At 37.5% G+C, this 19,522-nt stretch overlaps 1 protein-coding gene across 1 annotated transcript in view; it reads right to left on the bottom strand.

Moving 5' to 3' along the window:
• Nucleotides 1-19,296, bottom strand: part of VSIG1 (V-set and immunoglobulin domain containing 1) — a 35,586-nt gene extending 16,290 nt beyond the window's left edge. The window contains exons 1-2 of the mRNA XM_006758820.2: nt 19,248-19,296; nt 7,851-8,014 (exon numbers count right to left, since the gene is read on the bottom strand). Of these exons, the coding sequence (XP_006758883.1) occupies nt 7,851-8,014; nt 19,248-19,296 (213 nt within the window). The remainder of the gene's footprint in view (nt 1-7,850; nt 8,015-19,247) is intronic.
• Nucleotides 19,297-19,522: the final 226 nt, after the last annotated feature.

The raw sequence follows: 19,522 nt of genomic DNA, 5'->3' as shown, positions 1-19,522 counted from the left end.
CTCCTCGCTTTATAGTAGAAACTGAAGCACAGAGAAGTTTATAGTTTGGACAGTTCTAGAACCCAGTTTTTCTAATTTCTTGTGCAATGTTCCTACCTTAATAGGCTAATGAGAGCGGGAAGGTGATCAGCAAGCTGAAAGATTTTGTCTAGATAAATTCAAAAGCACTGTCCCTCAAGCAGAAAGCCAATATATTTTTAAAGTAAGGCAGAAATGTAGCTTTTGAGGAAAAATTCAAAGGAAAAAGCATATTTAAAAAGATAACAACTTGTCTCTCTCCTCTGGTTCTCTAATATCACCTAGCTTTCTTTTCCTGCCCTAAATGAGTCACTTATAATTCAATTCATCCATTCATACCTACTGAAATTACTAACTTTTGCCTCAGAGGAGTTCTGTTTTACTGACAAACCAGAAAGCCAGTGTTAAGGTATTCAAGTGGGCCAAGAGGAAGTTCAACTCCTCAAATGTCTATTCCCTTCATTTGTGTTGACACCCAAAATATCTAGCTTTTCATTTCACTAGCCAGCATTGGGCTTATTTACTTTCCAATTAACAATTTGAGATCCTGTGGATTCTTACCTGGGACACAGCCTACAGTCCATCAAGGAAGCCTGTTACAACTTCAACATCTGGCCTATTCCCCTGCTCCCAGGAAGACTGGGGGTAGGACAGCCTGTTTTACATTGAGGTTTGAAGACACCACAATGAGATATGACATCAGTTTTGCCTGTGACCCACAGTAAGTCTCAGAGGATCTAGGTTAAAGAGCTTTGTTTCTGCAGAGATCAAGGGGTGAAGAGAGTGTGTTTTATGCCAAGACTAGGACACGAAAGTAAGTCACTGTAAAATTCTCACAGTTGGGCATGAGTCAATGTGAAATGATCAAATAATCATGAGGCTCTGAACTTGTAACTTCCCTATGAAAAGGGTACCCTTCTACCCCAGCTCCTCACACTGTAGCTTATATTTTTGCCCTCTCACAAATAATACTAAAGGGTGTCATGGACAGGATGGGGTAAGTAGAGAGAATAATGGAGACCTAAAAGGGAAAGGACTTGGTCTCGGGATGCTGTGAAAAAAGGCCCAGGGCTAGCAAGTGGCCAGACACATAGATAGATGGACTTTCTGTTAGGCGAAGTCCACACTGTCACACTGTCCTTATAAAGAAAACTAAAATAAAATGTTTTCCTAAACCTGCTTATCTAATCATGCAGGACGGACTGAAACTTGATACCATTTTCCACAAAAGAATAATTCTTATACAAATCAAAGCTGAACAATGATCAAGGCCTGGCCATGACCCTGTGAGGCTTATACACTTTTCAAAGAAAATATATGGTCAATTTAGAGATCAAAGCAATTGAGGTCCAGGAAAAGCCATGGATGTTCCATAAGCTACATCCTTGGTGGGGAGGGGTGGCTCCTTAAGTGGTGCTTGTTAATTTTATGCCCACTTGCCCTTTGTGGTTGTGTTTATGGCAGACTTTCCTACTTCCCCCCAGGGTCCTCTCTGCCTGTCCATTGGTGATGCTAGAGGCTGAATGTGGAATCATAATAGCATATTTGTTTGGTCATATTTATATGACCCCTGAGAGATCACTTAATCATGGCTTCTAAGGTTGAGGAACTGTAAGGAGCCAGATGGATATAAGAAATATGGTAAATGTCTGGGAGGGGCTGGTGGATGGTGGTAAGATCAGAGAGAATAGTGGGGCCTGTGGTGAAGTGGGGATCCAATACAAACAATGCTTTCAAAGTGTGGAAACAAACAAAATACTGGGCTGGCCATCCAATATGCATCCAATGGCCAAATCAGGCCCCAAGTCCTCCAGTTTGCAACCTCTGATTCATTCTCCTATATTACAGAAAAGGACATTGAAACCCCTCAAGGAAGTAATTTTCCCAAGGTCACACAATTTATAGTCAGACATAGAATTCAGACCTCCCAATTCTCACTGAACATATTGAAATGGAACTTATAGTTCTGACTTAGGCCAGGAAGATGATTTACAGGCAACCTTCTCCTTTTGGGGCCATTCCATCTCCTACTCCAACCTGACTCTTCTTCTGCCAATTGACGCTATTTATTGGCATGATGCTTTTTCCCAAGCTCAGTAGGTTCACCACACATTGCCTTCAACGTCTGCCAGCTGCAATAACTACCTTTCCCCTTCTGCTATGCCAAGTTCCTATTCACATGAAGCCACGCAGCTAGGAGCCAGATTTGTCCAAAAAAAAAAAGATTCTTTTCTCAGCTTTGTGATGCTGCTCTCTAACTAGGGGTCGGAATATAAACAAGAGGGTTGAAAGAATTCAGTCTACTTTCTGTTTGAGTCTAAGTTGCAGTTAATAAATGTGTTTAGCCTCCAGAGCTGATTTTGTGGATTCCTTTTGGAAATGTGGAAGCATTAGAAGTCCACAGCAAACCATCAATCCATTCCCTTCCAGCCTCTTGGTTTCCTGCACTGTTCATAAAGGGGTGAGCCACAGAAGGGGGGGGTGACTATTGGATAGCAATGGTCTAAAGCCCATAATTTTCTCTGGACTGTACTAGGGGAACTGGGATTGCACATAGAAGAAATGAAACACCAAAAGGAAGACTTTCTTTCCCACACCTTTCCCTTCCCAGCCTGCAATTTACCTGAAATACCTAGTATTTAAATGCTTTTGGGGAGTGGAGACTGCTTAAATTATTTTCTTTGGAAAATAGCAAAATAAATTGCTACCAGTCCATAACACCTTAACATTCGATTAATTTATCAAACTTAGCAAGAATAGACACCTGAAGGAATGGGACACAGAATAGGTAACCTTTGATGGGAGAGGGTAGTGGGAAGGGAAGAACTTAAAACGCTTCTCAATGAGTGTTACACTGGCATTTTGGACAGACAACTCTTTCATGTGAGTCTATTCTATGTATTGCAAGACATTTAGCATCTCTGGCCACCAACCACCAAATGCCAGTATTGGCTCTCATTTATAACAATTAAACCAACATCCTTCCCCCTCATTTTAAAATGTCTCCGAGGAGGTGGGACACCTCTACTCTGCCAACATTTGGAAAACATTTTATATAATCCTATCTGTAGAGGACAGGGTAGGTAGGGAGAATCTAGCAGCCAGAGAATATGAAGATACTAGGTTCTGGAAAGAAATTGTCAACACTCTATGTGTGTTGGGGAGATGAGGATGGCAAAGGGTTTCTTCCACTATGGATATTTTAGAAAAGTAAGTACTATCTGAGAGAACCATGCTAAGTAGGATCAAAACCTGTTCTGTTCATAGGCAGTTGAGGTCTCTGAAATTTACCAGTGACTGGATGGATGGAAGAGGAGGCTACTGTTGTGATTAGAGGGGCATCAGACCACCTGAAACTTCCATGTTAGTCTGCCTGTCCCAGGACCTAGAGTCTTCGGGTAAGAGTTCCTACTGAGGAAGTGATCAACTGAAGCTGTCCATGTCTTCCAAGAAGAGGGATTTTCTAAGAGGAGGGCCATACTAATGAATATCCTGGCCTCCCTGGTCAGAAGACTTGTGGGATACTTCTGTAGACCCTATTCAGCAAAGGAACCCCTTAGAGGAGATAGTAAGAGATAACATCCTCCCCTGGGTATTGAGAAACACTAGGCCTTTCAAACACAATGATGTTGGTGGTGGGAGAATATGAGCCTTTGGCAAGAGTTGGCCACTGCCCTGCTCAATAGGGCAGCAATAAGGCCCTGACATTTTGGAGGAGGCTGAAAAGAACTCCAGGCATTGGTATGAGAGGCAAACTCAAGGCTGTCTCAGTTTTGTCGAGGGGTTTGTGCTGATCTGGATTGTTACCAAACTCAGACCCTCCCTTCTCACTCCTGAAAGTCAGTACGATTGCTTTGGAGACTCCAAACAATGAAGGGGTCCAGTAGTACACCAATAGGTATTCTTACCTGAGAGGTCCAGCTACATCTTCCCCGAGCGTCTCTTGCATGCGCCATTTTTAGACACTGACTGACTGCCTTTTCCTCCATACCCTCAGTATTGAGGCACGGGCTGTGCTGTGTTTGAGCAGAAATGGGTGGATCTGAGAGCCGAATGGTATATAGGCACATCAACCCAGGAGTTGAATTGAATCACTCAGTGGTCAGTCTGGCAACATCTTACTCCCATAAATCACAGAATTGTCTAATAGCATATCAGTCTCCTTTTATCACCCCCAAAAGTCCTACCAGCCAGTCCTATATTAACATACAACATGCTCTACAGAATTCTGAATGCATGGAAGTGCTCAAAGAGGAAACATTGAAATAGAAACCAAATTTTATTTTGGAAAAATACATCTCAGAGGAAGATATCTGCAACCTCTTTGTTGAGTAGGTCTCTGTTCAAGGATAAGGAGCAGGCAGAGAAGGGGCCTAACCCCTCTCTTTAGCCACAGGCACCTGGAAGACAGCAAGACTGGAAACCAATTCTGGGCCAGGATACCCCCAAGAGTTCTACCCCAGCTGTCCAGCTATACTAAGTGTATCTTGTTGGGCTGCGTTTTCTAGTGCCCATGACCCAGGGATATGGATGGAATAGGGATTTTGCAAAATCACCATTTTGTGAGTAGTGTTGTTGATAATAATTTACATTCACTTAATGGTTACTATATGGAAAGCTTCCTAGCGCTTCACAAACATTATCTCATTAAATCTTGCAGCATTATTCACAATGGCCAGGACATGGAGACAACCAGTGTCCTGCGATAGAAGATTGGCTAAAGAAGATGTGGTACATAAGCACAATGGAGTACTACTCAGCTATAAGAAAAGACTAAATACTGCCATTTGCTACAACATGAATAGACTAAGTGAAATAAGTCAGAAAAAGCTAAGAACCATATTATTTCACTCATATATTGGATATAAAACTGAAAATGGTGGACATAAACAGCAGTGTGGTGGTTGCCAGAGGGAAGGGGGTAGAGGTGTGGGGGTTAAGGGCACCTAATATATAGTGATGGAAAATGATTTGACTTTGGGTGATGGGCACACAGTGCAAAATACGGATCTTGTATCATAGAAATCTACACCTGAAAACTATGATCTTATTAACCAATGTCACACCAATAAATTTAATAAAAACTTAAGCATTAAAAAAAAATCTTCACAGTAAACCTATGAGGTAGGTAAGTAACCTCATTTTACAGATAGGAAAACTGAACCTCTGAAAGGTCCAGTGACTTGTCTAAGGTCATCCAGCCAGCAAGTAAGTAGAACAATGAGTAGAACTGACATCCATTAGGAGGTTTCCATTGGGGTTCCAAAACTACTCATCTGGAAAAGCAGAGAGAAGAATATGCCTGCAGTGTATGGAGGAAAATAGGGAAGAACTCAAGTTCTCTAGATGTAGAAACCTAAGAATATTTATAATGGGGTTCTTGCTGGGGCGATGAGGCGGAAAAGAAAACCTGCCTTTTAGGGGGTGATTTTCACTGTCTCCAAGCCAAGAGCTGGCCCTACTCTACCCTGTCTTCCATGTGGCCAAGGCACAAAAATAGGACAGGTCTCATGCTCTTCAAGAAATACTTAAAATGTTTTATGATCAAGCAGCATATTCTCATTGATCAAGTGGTTCAGTGCAGAAGAATTCCTTTGATTTGGACATCCTAAAAGAGTAGATTATTTAAATTACTTGCTCTGCCTGTACCAGACATTTTGAAGACTGAGGTAAACAGCAAGTAAATACGCTACTTATAAATACTTATTTGAATAGATTTTATTTCTAAAGTTGCTCTAAGACAGTGGTTCTCAACCTTGGCGGCACATTAGAATCACCTGGGAATCTTTTTAAAATCTTGATTTCTGCGCCTCATCCTCCGGAAATTCTGTTTCTTTGTTACTAATGTTGTGGCCCCACCCCATAACAAAGAAACAGAATTTCCGGAGGATGAGGCCCAGAAATCAGGATTTTAAAAAGATTCCCAGGCTTCTAATGTGTGCAGCCAAGGTTGAGAACCACTGCGCTAAGAGATGTCCTTAAGCTCAAGTCACCCTCAGTTCAATACCTATACCTTGTTCCTCTGCATTTCTAGGTCTAGAAAAAACTCATTGTTGGTCACAAGATCCTTTGACCCTGCATCTCCAAGCTCCTCACCAGCCATATAATTTAACCAAGAGGTGACCTTGTAAATTCTAGTGTCAGAAGAGGCATACAGGAGAATTTGTGTTTTTAAAATCAGACTGGTATGGCCTGGCATCCAGACAATTGAGTACATCTTTATTTGAGGACCAAACATAAAAAAAAGACATTTCAAAATATATTGCCTCTCTAAATTCAGTCCCTATTGGCAAAATGAGAAGGACTTTATACCTATAAAGAAAGAATATACTGAAAAGGCTAGTTAGGAATGTAAATTTTATAAAGGAAAAAACATTGTGTGATTATTGTCACCTACAATTAAGAGAGTAGCCTTCTCTCTCAGTTGACTGCAACATGTGAGGTTTTAGGTTAGGACATTTTGGATGATGGAAACTGGTGGACTTACTGTTGCTGCTGCTGCTGATGTTGATAACAGTGTTTACAAGGGTGAAAATTACAGAATTTATATTATTTTCAAGTATTTTACATACATTATGTCAGTTGATTCCTCATGCAACCTGTAGACAACTATTACCGTTCTATCATATTTTAAGCGAGGCACAGAGTTATTCAGATATATGTCTAAGGTAGCCAGCACTGAGCAAAATTGTTGAACTTTGACTAGAGGATGAAATTGATGAAATCTCCTCTTGAATGATATTTTTTGCTAAACAAGTATTCAGGACCTCTGGTGAAGAGATAATTCAGCACCTCCAAAAGACTAGTAATGGCTGAAGCAACTCTGGTCCAGGTATAGCTTCTTCTTCATCTCTGCCCTGGGCCTCCTGCAGCCCACTCAGCCCCCTCTATATTTCTACTAATCAAAACCCTTCCTTTCCTTCAAGGCCCAACTCAACTACATCTAGTTATTCCAAACCACATTGGTTTATTTCTTTTTTAAATTCCTTATTTTGAATTATAAATTATTTTTAAAAATCTGATGAAAGCTATGGACCTTCTCTCTCAAGGAATATGTGTCGGCATAACTGCTTGCACATTAATGCACACGCGCGTGCGTGCACACACACCCACACACACATGCACACACTTTAAGTATACAATTTTAATACTTGGGTTAATTTAAACACGCAATTACCCTTTAGGTCAGATGGAGAAAACCTTGGAATAGGCAGTTTGCTGGTAGAATCATTCTCCTCATTTGATTTTCATATAGTACACCTTCTGGCAACCTCTTCCCCCAGACTCTAACCTACCACCCCTATTCTCTAGCATCATGCTGCCTTTGATTACCAGAGTTCTTCACTACCTTGGCCCCTTTCCACCCATCTGGGATTCTCATTCTACCAGGACTCAGTCTGGCGATGAGCTAGCTCACTTGACAGGCAGATCCCAGATATTAAGTTTGACAGAGATCTACAGATCAATTAGGACGTGAATTTGAACTAGAGTCTTCTGGAAATAACAGTGAGGATGATTTTGGCAGGTGGAAGAAAACCCTTTCAGAACTGTTTATTTCACCACTGAGAAGGACCATGCCTATCTATTCTAGAATACCTGATATACTCAATGTCGACTTAAACTGAATTATGATAACAAGCTATAACTGAATATGAAGAGGGGACAAAGGCCAAGCCACTTACATGATGGTATTCCCTAAACAGATAATTTCAAATTCTTTGTATCTGATATTCTACCACTGTTGTTACTGGTTTCCTGTTCCTTCACACACTGACTTCAACAGTTTATGCTAGAACTACCAAAGGGGAATAGTTTAGGAATAAAGTTCTTACAGTAATTGGACGTGACTCCTTCTTATTGGAGAGTGACCACTGGATAGAAAGATTGTCCCTGGAGGCCACAGTGCTGGTGTAGGTGCAGATGAGAGTGACATTATATCCAATAGTCACATTCACGACACGGTTTGGGATGGTCACTTGCACCACATTAACTTGACCTGAAAAGATAATCATCAAAAGGTAATGGTACACACTCATATTCTGATGATACTTATTAATCACAAAGCACTTTCAATGACATCTTATTTGAGGAATCCAAGGTGAAGAGGAGAAGGCAGAAGAAACCATATAGGAAAGCTGAGCAAGCAATTGGCATGGGGTAGGATAAGTTTTAACAAATTATGTAAAGATACTCAAATCCTTTGTGATGGTGAGGTGATAGCTCTGAACTGGGAATTTTTTCTGTGTAAGGACGGCCTTGAATAGACGTTCTTAAAATGTTGTCTGGGTATCCACAAAGGTCCTTGAGTGTGGAGAACAACCAATCCAGTTTTCCCAGATCTGAGGGGTCCCTTGTATATGGGACTTTCCATTTCAAAACCAAGTAAGAAAAATAAATGGGACTTTCCATTTCAAAACCAAATAAAAAATACTGGTTTGCTAGGACATTCAGTGCTTAAACCAGAAAAGTCCCAGGAAAACCAGGATGAGTTTGTTGTCCCTAGACCATTTTGTTAGGCTAAAAGATCAAAATTATATTCATAATAATAATAAGATGTTATTTTTCAGTCTCACCCTTTCATGAGTGTACAATGAAGTGTTCTAGAAGCTACATGATAGATAATGATGTCATTGCTCTGGTAATTAATGGAATGTGTGCTTGAGTATTTTTGTGTTTACCTTTTTTGTTTTGTTTGCTTATACATTAAATGTAGATTGAAATAACCACAGAGCAAAAGTATTTGGGGTCCCCAATAATTTTCATTGAAAACTGTATAGAATTAAATGCATATACATACACACAAGTACAAGTAAAAATGGAGAAATATAAGTATATAGGTGGATTGTATCAATGTTAGTGTCCTGGTTGTGATATTATACTATAGTTTTACAAAATGTTACCATGGGAGTGAGATTGTCTAAAGTGTACATGGGATCTCTGTCTTCTTAAAAAATGTTCAATGACTACAGAATCTATAGTGATATCCCATATTTTATTACTTATATTTGTGATTTATATCTTACCTGTTTTTGTTTTTACCAGTCTTGATAGAGGTTTGTCATTTTTGTTTATTGATTTTTTCCAAAGAACCAAATTTTTATTTCATTTAAATTTCTCTATAGTTTTCTTATTTTAATTCCACTGACTTCAGCTCTTAATTATTTCCTTCTTTCTGCTTGCTTTGGGATTGTTTTGTCCTTCTTTTTCTAGATCCTTGATGTAGAAACTTCAACTACTGACTTGAGACATTTCTTCATTTCAAATGTGTTTAGTATTATAAATTTCTCTCTCAGCAATGCTTTAGCAGCATGTTACATATTTTTATTTTTATTCAGTTTATGTATATTTTTAAATTTTTCTTTGAAACTTTATCTTTGATCCATAGATTATTTAGAAGTGTGGTATAATTTTCAAGTGTTTAAAGACTTATTTCTGTTCTTGATTTCTAGTTTGATAGTTGTGCTCAGAGACAAACCCTGTATGATTTCAATTTTTTTAAAAAAATTGATGTCTATTTTATGGCCAACTACATGGTCTATTTTAGTAAATGTTCTGTGGGTCCTTGTGGGGAGGGAGAAAGTGTATTCTGCTGTTATGGAGTGAAGTGTTCTATAAAAAGAGATATACTTTAAAACATTATGAATGCTCACCAAGATAAACGAAGTTATGGGCCATAAAACAAACTTCAATGAATTTAAAAGAATAGAAGTCATACAATGTTGCTGTCAGACCACAATGAAATTAAAGGAGAAATCAATAACAAAGAAACTACTGGAAGTACCCAAAATACATAGTGATTAAATAACATACTTCTAAATAAAAAATGGGTCAAGAAAAAACCTCAATAGAAATTTTAAGAATATTTTGAACTAAAATTAGAAACACCATTTATCAAAATTTATAGCATGTGTCAAAAGTAGTCCTTAGAGGTAAATTTATACAATTGAATGCATATAATAGAAAAGAAGAAAGATCTAAAATCAATAAAGCTTAAGAAACTAAAAAAAGAGCTGATTAAACCAAAGTAGGCAGAAAAAAAGAAATAATGAAAACTAGAGCAGAAATCAATGAAATTGAAAAACAAGAAATCAATAGAGAAAACTAAAATGGGTTAATAACAAAAATCAATAATATTGATAAGACTCTAGCTAAGCTAACTAAGAAAAAATATACAGAGGACACAAATTACTAATATCAGAAATGAAAAAGGGCCATCACTGCAGATTCTATGGACATTAAAGGCATAGAAATACAGAAACAATTCTATGCCCAAAAATTCAGTAACCTAGATGAAATGATCGATTTCCTGAAAGACATCATATTCCAAAACTTACACAAGAAGAAGTAAACAATTTGAACAGGCCTATATCTATTCTATAGCTATTAAAGAAATCGATCAATAATAAATAACCTTCCAAAAGGGAAAGCACCAGACCCAGACGAGTTCATTGGTGAAATCTACCAAATATTTAAGGAAGAAATTATATGAATTATCTACAGTCTCTTTTTAAAGATAGAACAGCGGTAATACTTCCTCACTCATCCTATGATGGCCACATCACCCTAATACTACAACTAGACAAAGACAATACAAGAAAAGAAATCTAATACATCTCATGAACATAGATGCAAAAATCCTCAATAAATTCAACAATGCATAAAAATAATTCTACCCCATTACTAAGTGGAATTTATCCTGGGTATGCAAGTCTGGTTCAACATTTGAAAATCAATTAATGTAATCCATCACAACAGGTTAAAAAATCACATGATCATATCAATAGATGCAGAAAAGTTGACAAAATCTAATACCCATTTGTGATTTTAAAAACTCTCAGTAAACTATGAATAAAAATAGAGGAAAACGTCCTCAATTAGACAAAGGACATCTATAAAATACCTACAACCAACATTGTGGTTAATGATGAAAAACTAGAAGCTTTCTTAACTAAGATCAGGAAGAAGGTACGGATGTCATCCCCACCACTCCTTATCTATCTCACAGTGGAAGTCTTAGCTACTGCAGTAAAACATGAAAAGAAAAGATAAACAGATTGTGAATGAAATTTCAAATAATATAATTGCCTATATAGAAAAGCCAAAAGAATCAATAACAACAACAACAACAAAAACTCCTGGAACTAATAAGTGATTATAGCAAGATTTCAGGATATAAGGTTAATATACAAAAGATTATTGTTTTCCTATATACCAACAATGAACAAGTGGAGTTTGAAATTAAAAACACAATACATTTTACATCATCACACTCCAAAATGAAAGACTTAAGTATAAATCTAACAAAATCTGTATAATATCTGTATGAGGAAAACTAAACACTCTGATGAAAGAAATTGAATAAAAAACTAAGTAAATGGAGAGCTATTCGATTTTATAGATTGGAGGACTCAATATTGTCAAGATGACAGTTCTTCCAAACTTGATCTATAAACTTAATGTAATCCCAATTAAAAGTCCAGAAGTTATTTTGTGAATATTGACAAATTTATTTTAAAGTTTTTATGGAAAGCCAACACAATATTGAAGGAGAAGAACAAAGTTGGAGGACTGACACTATCCAACTTCAAGACTTCCTATAAAGCTATGATATGATAATCAAGACTGTGTAGTATTGTTGAAAAATAGACAAATACATCAATGGAACAGAACAGAGAGCCCAGAGATAGACCCAAATAAATATAGTCAACTGATCTTTGACAAAGGAGCAAAGGCAATACAATGGAGCAAAGATAATCTTTTCAACAAATGCTGCTGGGATAACTTGATGTCAATGTGGGGGGGGGGGAATCTAGACACAAATCTTACACCTTTCACATAAATTATCTCAAAATGGGCTACAGATCTAAGTGTAAAAAAAACTATAAAACTTCTAGAAGATAGTGTACAAGAAAATCTAGATGACCTTGGGTTTGATGATGACTTTAGGTACAAAACCAAAGGCACAATACATGAAAGAAAATAATTGATAAGTTGGACTTTATTAAAATTTAAAACTTCTGCTCTGAGAAAGATATTACCAAGAGAATGAAAAGATAAGCCACAGACTGTGTTAAACTATTTGTAAAAGACATATGTAATAAAGAACTGTTATCCAAAATATACAAAAAAACTCTTAAAGCTCAATAATAGGTAAACAAGCAACCAGACTAAAAAATGGACCAAGGAACAGACATCTCACCAAAGATGATAGACGTATGGCAAATAAGAATATAAAAAGATACTCCACATCATATGTCATCAATGGAATGCAAATTAAAGTAACAATAAGATACCACTACACACCCATTAGAATGGCCAAAATAAAAAACAATGACAACACTGAATACTGCCAAAAATGTGAAGCAAAAGAAACTTTCACTCCTTGCTGGTTGGAATGCAAAATGACTTCAGAAGACAGTTTAGTGATTTCTTACAAAATTAAACATAATCTTACCATACTATGCAGCAATAGCACTTCTTGATATTTACCCAAAGAAATTGAAAATTTATGTCCACACAAAAATTTGCACAGATGTTTAGAGCAGCTTTGTTCATAATTATCCAAATTTGGGCAACCAAGATGTCCTTCTGTAGTTGAATGGATTAATTAACCATGGTATGTCCAGACAATGGAATATTATTCAGTGCTAAAAATAAAAGAGCTATAAAGATATGGAGGAACATTAAATGAATATTCTTAAGTGGAAAAAGCCAATTCAGAGTCTACAGACATGTGATTCCACTTCTGTGACTTTCTGGAAAAGGCAAAACTATGGAGACAGCAGTTGTAAGGTGATAGAGGATGACAGTGGTGGGGACAGAGGATTTTTAGGACAGTGAAAATAAACCTATATAATAAAAGCCTAATGCGCTAAGTGTCCAGTCGTGCAGTCATCCATTCAACCAATCAAAGTGCAATATGCTAATGATATGCTAAGGCCACTCAACCGCTCGTTATGACATGCACTGACCACCAGGGGGCAGACGCTCTAACTGGTAGGTTAGCTTGCTGCTGGGGTCCAGCTGATCGGGACAGGAGTGAGACAGACAGGACATGCCCTGGAGCCCTCCTGTGGTCCCTCCTTGGCTGACCAACCTCCCACATTCCTCCCCAGCCCTGATTGTGTACTGGTGGGGCCCCTCAGCCTGGCCTGTGCCCTCTCGCAATCCAGGACCCCTTGGGGGATGTCAAGAGAGCCAGTTTCAGCCCGATCCCACAGGCCAGGCTGATGGACCCCACTGGTACACAAATTCGTGCACTGGGCCTGAAACCACAAATTTGAGAACTGGTGGTCTTACAAAAGGGTGAGCTGCTTATATGATTCTGACAAATACTGAAGCGCTCCCTACCCCCAAATGCAGCCTACCACTGTACTTGAAATTTTCTGTACTATATACGCAGTTCTATTTTCCAAAAGGGCTATTATAGGGGATGATTTGGGTAACACTATAGAAGCTTTAGCTAGCCCAAATAATTGGTTATTATCTATTGCAAAATCAGAGAGTACAGAAGTTCTCCAGGATGGAACATAAGATTGTCAGGTAGGTGTTAGAAGAAAAAGTCAAGTTTAAGAGATGTTCTCTATGCTACAGGGGGGCTGGAATGAGATGTAGGGGTGGGATAAGGATTCAGAGATTATTGGAAGATCAGAAGAAATCGTACAGAAAGACAAATTCCTGGCACCCTTCCCAATTTTGCACAACCAATGAGTTTTTTAATTTAGTTTTCCTTAATGGCAGCAATTAGGCAAAAGGAACTCAGGGAAGTGACAAACACTTTGAAACATTTTTTTAAAATATATTTTATTGATTCCTTACAGAGAGGAAGGGAGAGAGATAGAGAGTTAGAAACATTGATGAGAGAGAAACATCGATTAGCTGCCTCCTGCACATCTCCTACTGGGGATGTGCCTGCAACCCAGGTACATGCCCTTGACTGGAATCGAACCTGGGACCTTTCAGTCCGCAGGCCGCTGCTCTATCCACTGAGCCAAACCAGTTTCGGCTGAAACATTTTTAAAAAAAGCAAACCATTGTACTGATTACCCTTGTTTCCTGGATTCAATAGCTGTGTTCTCTTTCACAGCCAGGCCACTGGTCCAGCTGCTTCTCTGCCAGAGTTGGCTGCTTACATGGCAACCCATATCTTGATGAATTGAGAGAAGTACTTTAGGGCACATGCCAATGCAACACCTTCTAATTCCATGAAGTTTCTCTCTTCCCAATGTTCTGCTTTCCATGTTTTTGTGGTTCCCATAATGCCTCCTCAAAAACCAAAATTGGTCTGCAGAAAGCAGCTACTTTTTCTGATGGAAACTTAATTTGAGAAAGCTAAGTGGCACTCTTCTGCCCTCAAAAAGCCCATCTCATTTCTCTTGGAAGTTCGCCATATTCATCTCTGGCTATGCCTAAATGATTACTTCAAAATGTCTTCAAAATATTCAAAATAAAATAGATAGAATGGGAATTTGATGGCCATTAAAGTTCCCAGAAACTTTCCCCTAAAAATAGAGATTTTGAAGATACTATTTGGCCATCATTTTTGTTCTCTAGTTTGGGTCCCAATATCTGCTATGGAATTGAGTAACGGTGGGAACTTAGGACCAGGTAAGGCCAAAAACAAACAAAAAACAAAACAAAAACAAAAAACCTTTAAAGGATGTTCTCAACGAAAGAGTTTGAAGGCAGAGTAAGCACAGTTCTCACATAAGGCAAGCCATGGAAGAGGCCGTGGTGCCTATCAACAAATACCTGTTGAGCACCTTTTTCTGCCACAAACAAAACAGACACAATCTCTGCCTGCCATTTCAATGCAGTAGGAAGCCATTTAAAACACAGAACAGAATGGAGGCACTTGAAAATGAAGGATTTGGGAACTATAAATCTGATTTAAACATTTTCAACATTTTAAAATTGACAACATATAATTAAATAAATAATTTGAGATCTATAAAAGCCCAACAATATCACCTTGGAATAAAGATGGTTTAAAAATTGAAAAAAGGCAGAAAATTTTCTACATTAACAAAATTGTGAATAAATAGCAAAATAAAGATAAGTACCCGAGGAGAGTGAGGTGGGGTGACTGGATAAAGAAGATCTAGGTGTTAGCTAAAGAACATATATATATATACCCCGTGGACAATAGTTTGGTGAAGGCCAAGGGAGGGGGAGGGGGAGGGAGGTGGAGGTGGGCAAAGGGCAGGGAAGAGGGTTATACCTGAAATTATGTTAACATTAAATTTTTTTAATTAAAAAGATTAGTATCTGATTTAAACAAAATTTAGGATTTCAATTTCACTCCTGACCTGATTGAATTACACAAAATATCAAAAAATGCATATAGTTAAAATATGTGTGACTGCTTTTAAAAATACAGTGCCTATTATTAAAGGAAAATAATCCAAGGTGCATACCCAAATTAATTAACATTCTAAAAAGATTTTAAATACTTGTGTTTTGGTAGTGATTGTTCTTTTATTTATTTAACACCTGCATTGTGGCAGGCACTTTGCTTATGGGGGGTTATTCTCCTATTATACCATAACAAAAATATCCCCTAAATAGCCATATTTAACCTGACACATTTAAAGTGATTTAATTTCCAGCAACTTCATGTATAATGGCATCATTTTTTAATTAGAAGATAACCAAATGATCACTCACTTTTTTGACTTGACTACAAAACTAAAGTTCAAATATATTACTGGGTAAAACATCAACATACATTTCCAACAGGTGACTAATATATATTACAAGCACCTAGCATGATATGCATAAACTTTTTGCCAAAGACATCTTTGATTGAAATTATTTTTCTAAAACAGAATTTAGCCTAAGACTTCCTAAGGAGTCATCAGAAAGATTTTGATTAAAATAAAATCTGCCTTGCTTAGTTGTACAGAAAATTGTTTTTAAATATGTTGTGAAAATCATTTCTAGAACCATCACAAAGGCCCTACAGGGATTGACATCTTTAGCTCATGAGTTAGCTAGAACCCTGGGATTGAGGATCCTTTCTCTGATTCACTAGAGCAATGGTTTGGAAAGTGGAAGGGAGTGATGGTATCCATATTCACCTCTTTGATTAGGAATTAGTGATGGGATGTTACATCATCCCTTGTATTATCCAAAGGTTAATTGAAATTGCATTGACTAAACAGCAAAATAGTCTTCTCCCTAGACACTGTAGAGCAGTGGTTCTCAACCTGTGGGTCGTGACCCCTTTGGGGATCAAACGACCCTTTCACAGGGGTTGCCTAAGACCATCGGAAAACACATATATAATTACATATTGTTTTTGTGATTAATCACTATGCTTTAATTATGTTCAATTTGTAACAATGAAATTGGGGGTCACCACAACATGAGGACCTGTATGAAAGGGTCACGGCATTAGGAAGGTTGAGAACCACTGCTGTAGAGCATGAAAGTCAATGAATGTTAGACGAGTTTGAAGAAAAGACTTTAAAGAAGAAGGAAAAATTGTGAGAATAAACAAGTAATTTTTTCTGTCAAAGAACCGTTTAGGCAGCCTCCATTTTGGACTGTATAACTTGGCAGCCACCATTTTGGCTTGCATGACTTGCAGCTCCCCTGGGGCCTGCCATCTTGAAATGGCAAAGGTCAACCCTTTCCTTTGAATTAGCCAATCACAAAGGACTGGGAGCCTGAGCTCCAATCAAGAGTAAGGGACAGGTCACGAGCATAAGAATTAAAAAGCCGAGTGGGCCACCCGTTCAGCGTGCTCATGCTTCCAGACCATGTGCATGTGCACCCTCCTGAAGGAATAAAGATATTTGCCTTGCAAAAAAATATAAGAAAATCATTCTGATTGTTTAGAGTTTTGGAAAGTAATTCATTTTCCAGCTTCATTGATATATAACATTGTATAAATTTAACATGTACAAAATGTTGATTTGAGACACATATATATTGCAAAATGATTATCACCATAGGGTTAATTAACACTTCCATCACATCACATAATTATAATTGATTTTTTGGGGTGTGAAAAAAAAATCTACTCTCTTAGCAACTTTTAGGTATGTAATATAGAATTAACTATAGTCACCATGTTTTACATTATTTCCCCAGAACATATTCATCTTATAAGTGGAAGTTGGTAATCTACTCTCTGTTTCTATGAATTCAGGTTTTTTAGATTCCACATATAAGTTCAATCATACAGTATTGTCTTTATCTGACATTTCATTTAGCATAATGCTTTCAGGGTCCATCTATGTTACAAATGGCAGGATTTTGGAAGGTAATTCATTCTTTCAATAAATATTTCCTTTGTGCCCACTATGTGCCTGGAACCATGCTTGATACCAAAAACATGACATTTTTCCTGACTAGGAAACAAGTTCAGCTAGCCCATCAAATTACACATCTATGGAAACATTGCCATTTGCCTCACAGCCATATCTGGACCAACTGGTGGACACTACTAATGTAAGGTATAGACTATTGAAATCTTTCTCTGACTTCTATATATAGGTAAGCATGGCAATTAACAATATACTGTATTATACCACATTTTCATTCCATCTGCTAGATTGTCACTACCATATTTTGGTTGTGGCCAGCTAGGCTGTGTATGTATAGATACACAGTATACACAATATGCAAGTTATAAACCCAATTTTTTAATGTAATATATACACTTGCAAAGGGAAAAAAAAGAAATCTACCTAAATTTGTGGTAACGATTGCTGGTGATTTTTATTTTCTTATTTATATACTTTAGTTACAGTAAAAAAAAAAGCAACACACTCTTACAACTGTTCTAAAACTGCTGTCTAGTATAGGCCAGATGAAGGCCTCACATAGAAAAATAGATGTTGACTACAGGTGTGATTTTAGAGAGCTAGTGCCAGAGGCCCAGGGGCGACCCAACTAGCTAATGACTACAAGCTCTTTAAAGGAAACAAAGACTTTCACTGTGTAAAGTTAAGGTTTAAAATGAATATTCCTGAGGGAAAGGAAAAATAGTAACATCTGTTTTCAGCAAGATGGAAATTGAGAAAGGTGGCTTTTTCCAGCTCCAAGTCCTTGTTAGATCACTGGATAAATGCAGTATTCCCTTCTGGTGACTCCATAGAACATGTTGGTTTAAGCATTTCATAATGGACATTTAAATAACTATTACTAAAAAGCATATAGTTTTAAAAAGTAATACATTTATTCTGATTATAAAAAATAGTATATTTTTTTAGAAACCCTAGAAAATATGGAAAAATTGGGGAATAAAATTAAAATAATCTACGACTTCATCACCCAGAGTTAATCACTATGAGCAGCAGTTTAGTATATAACCTTCTGGAAATTTATTCTAGGCATGTGTCTGTATCCTACTTTTTCACTTAATATTTTTTCTGAGCATTTTCTTATATCATTAAATGTACTTGATAAACCCATTCTAATGACTGCCTGATATTACTGATGGCTTAAAGATACCATTTTTGGAGAAGGAATATTATTGTATCTACCATGGACCTAAATTATCATAAGAACAGATGCAAAATATATCTGGCATTTGAAAAAAACTAGCCAAGGATTTTTCTGACTTATTGATCTCTTATGGGTCTAACCAACATCAGGATTTTTTACTCTAAAAATTATTTTGTTCTGCTGAAGTCCCTGAAAATACCCATATTGTGCACAACAATAAATCACTCACATATTTTCCAAAATACAGGCTTAGCCTCAGAAAAGTACAAGTTCCTAAGAAATGTTAGATAGTAAAGCATGGCAGGCCCTCCCAGCCAGGCTCTGCCTGCTGTAGCAAATCAGGTCCCTCACAGGGAGCTTAAAGGAAATAAAACTCAAGTAAAATAGAAAAAATATCTTTAGCACAGGCTTGAGCTTCTAAGTTCATCTGTTCAACTTCCAAAGTAAAAAAATAATATAAAGAGACAAAAGAAAGAAAGAGAGAGAGAGAGAGAGAGAGAGAGAGAGAGAGAGAAGGAAGAAACTGTGATTTTTCTTTTAAAATGTTTTAAATTCAGAAGCTACATAAAACAATTTTTACAGGCTTCCCTCCCAAATCAGCATGGCACATATTTGCTAAGCAAGATTTCTAAAATTTATTTTACTCAGCATACTAATCGTATGTCCTTTCCAGTACAAGAGGGGAACATTCTATGTAAAAATGTACAATTTCAGTTCAAAATGAAAAACTCCATTCCTAATTTTCTTTCGTGGTTTGGAGACTCTTTCCTTACCTACAAGGCAGGTCAGGATCAGAAAGACCTTCCAAAATGCGAACACCATGGTGTCGAAGCTCGTTGAGCGCAGCTGGGGACCAGTAGCTTGCCTGGGCGAGGCTGAGTCTCAAACTGGCTTATTCAATCACAAGGAGGTTTGGCAGTCTTATCTGCAGGCATCACCGAGCAAACAAGCTTTTTCGGGCTGACTTATTGGGTACAGACCTTTCGCAGAGCAGATTTCTGTTTCTTTGAAACACTTTTCATGGGGCGTGTTTCCTTGATATATTTGC

This window comes from Myotis davidii, unplaced genomic scaffold (genome assembly GCF_000327345.1).
Source record: "Myotis davidii unplaced genomic scaffold, ASM32734v1 scaffold215, whole genome shotgun sequence".
Lineage (NCBI taxonomy): Eukaryota > Metazoa > Chordata > Mammalia > Chiroptera > Vespertilionidae > Myotis > Myotis davidii.
Note: the sequence above shows the minus strand (reverse complement) of the source record. Positions and strands in the feature narration are given on the sequence as shown.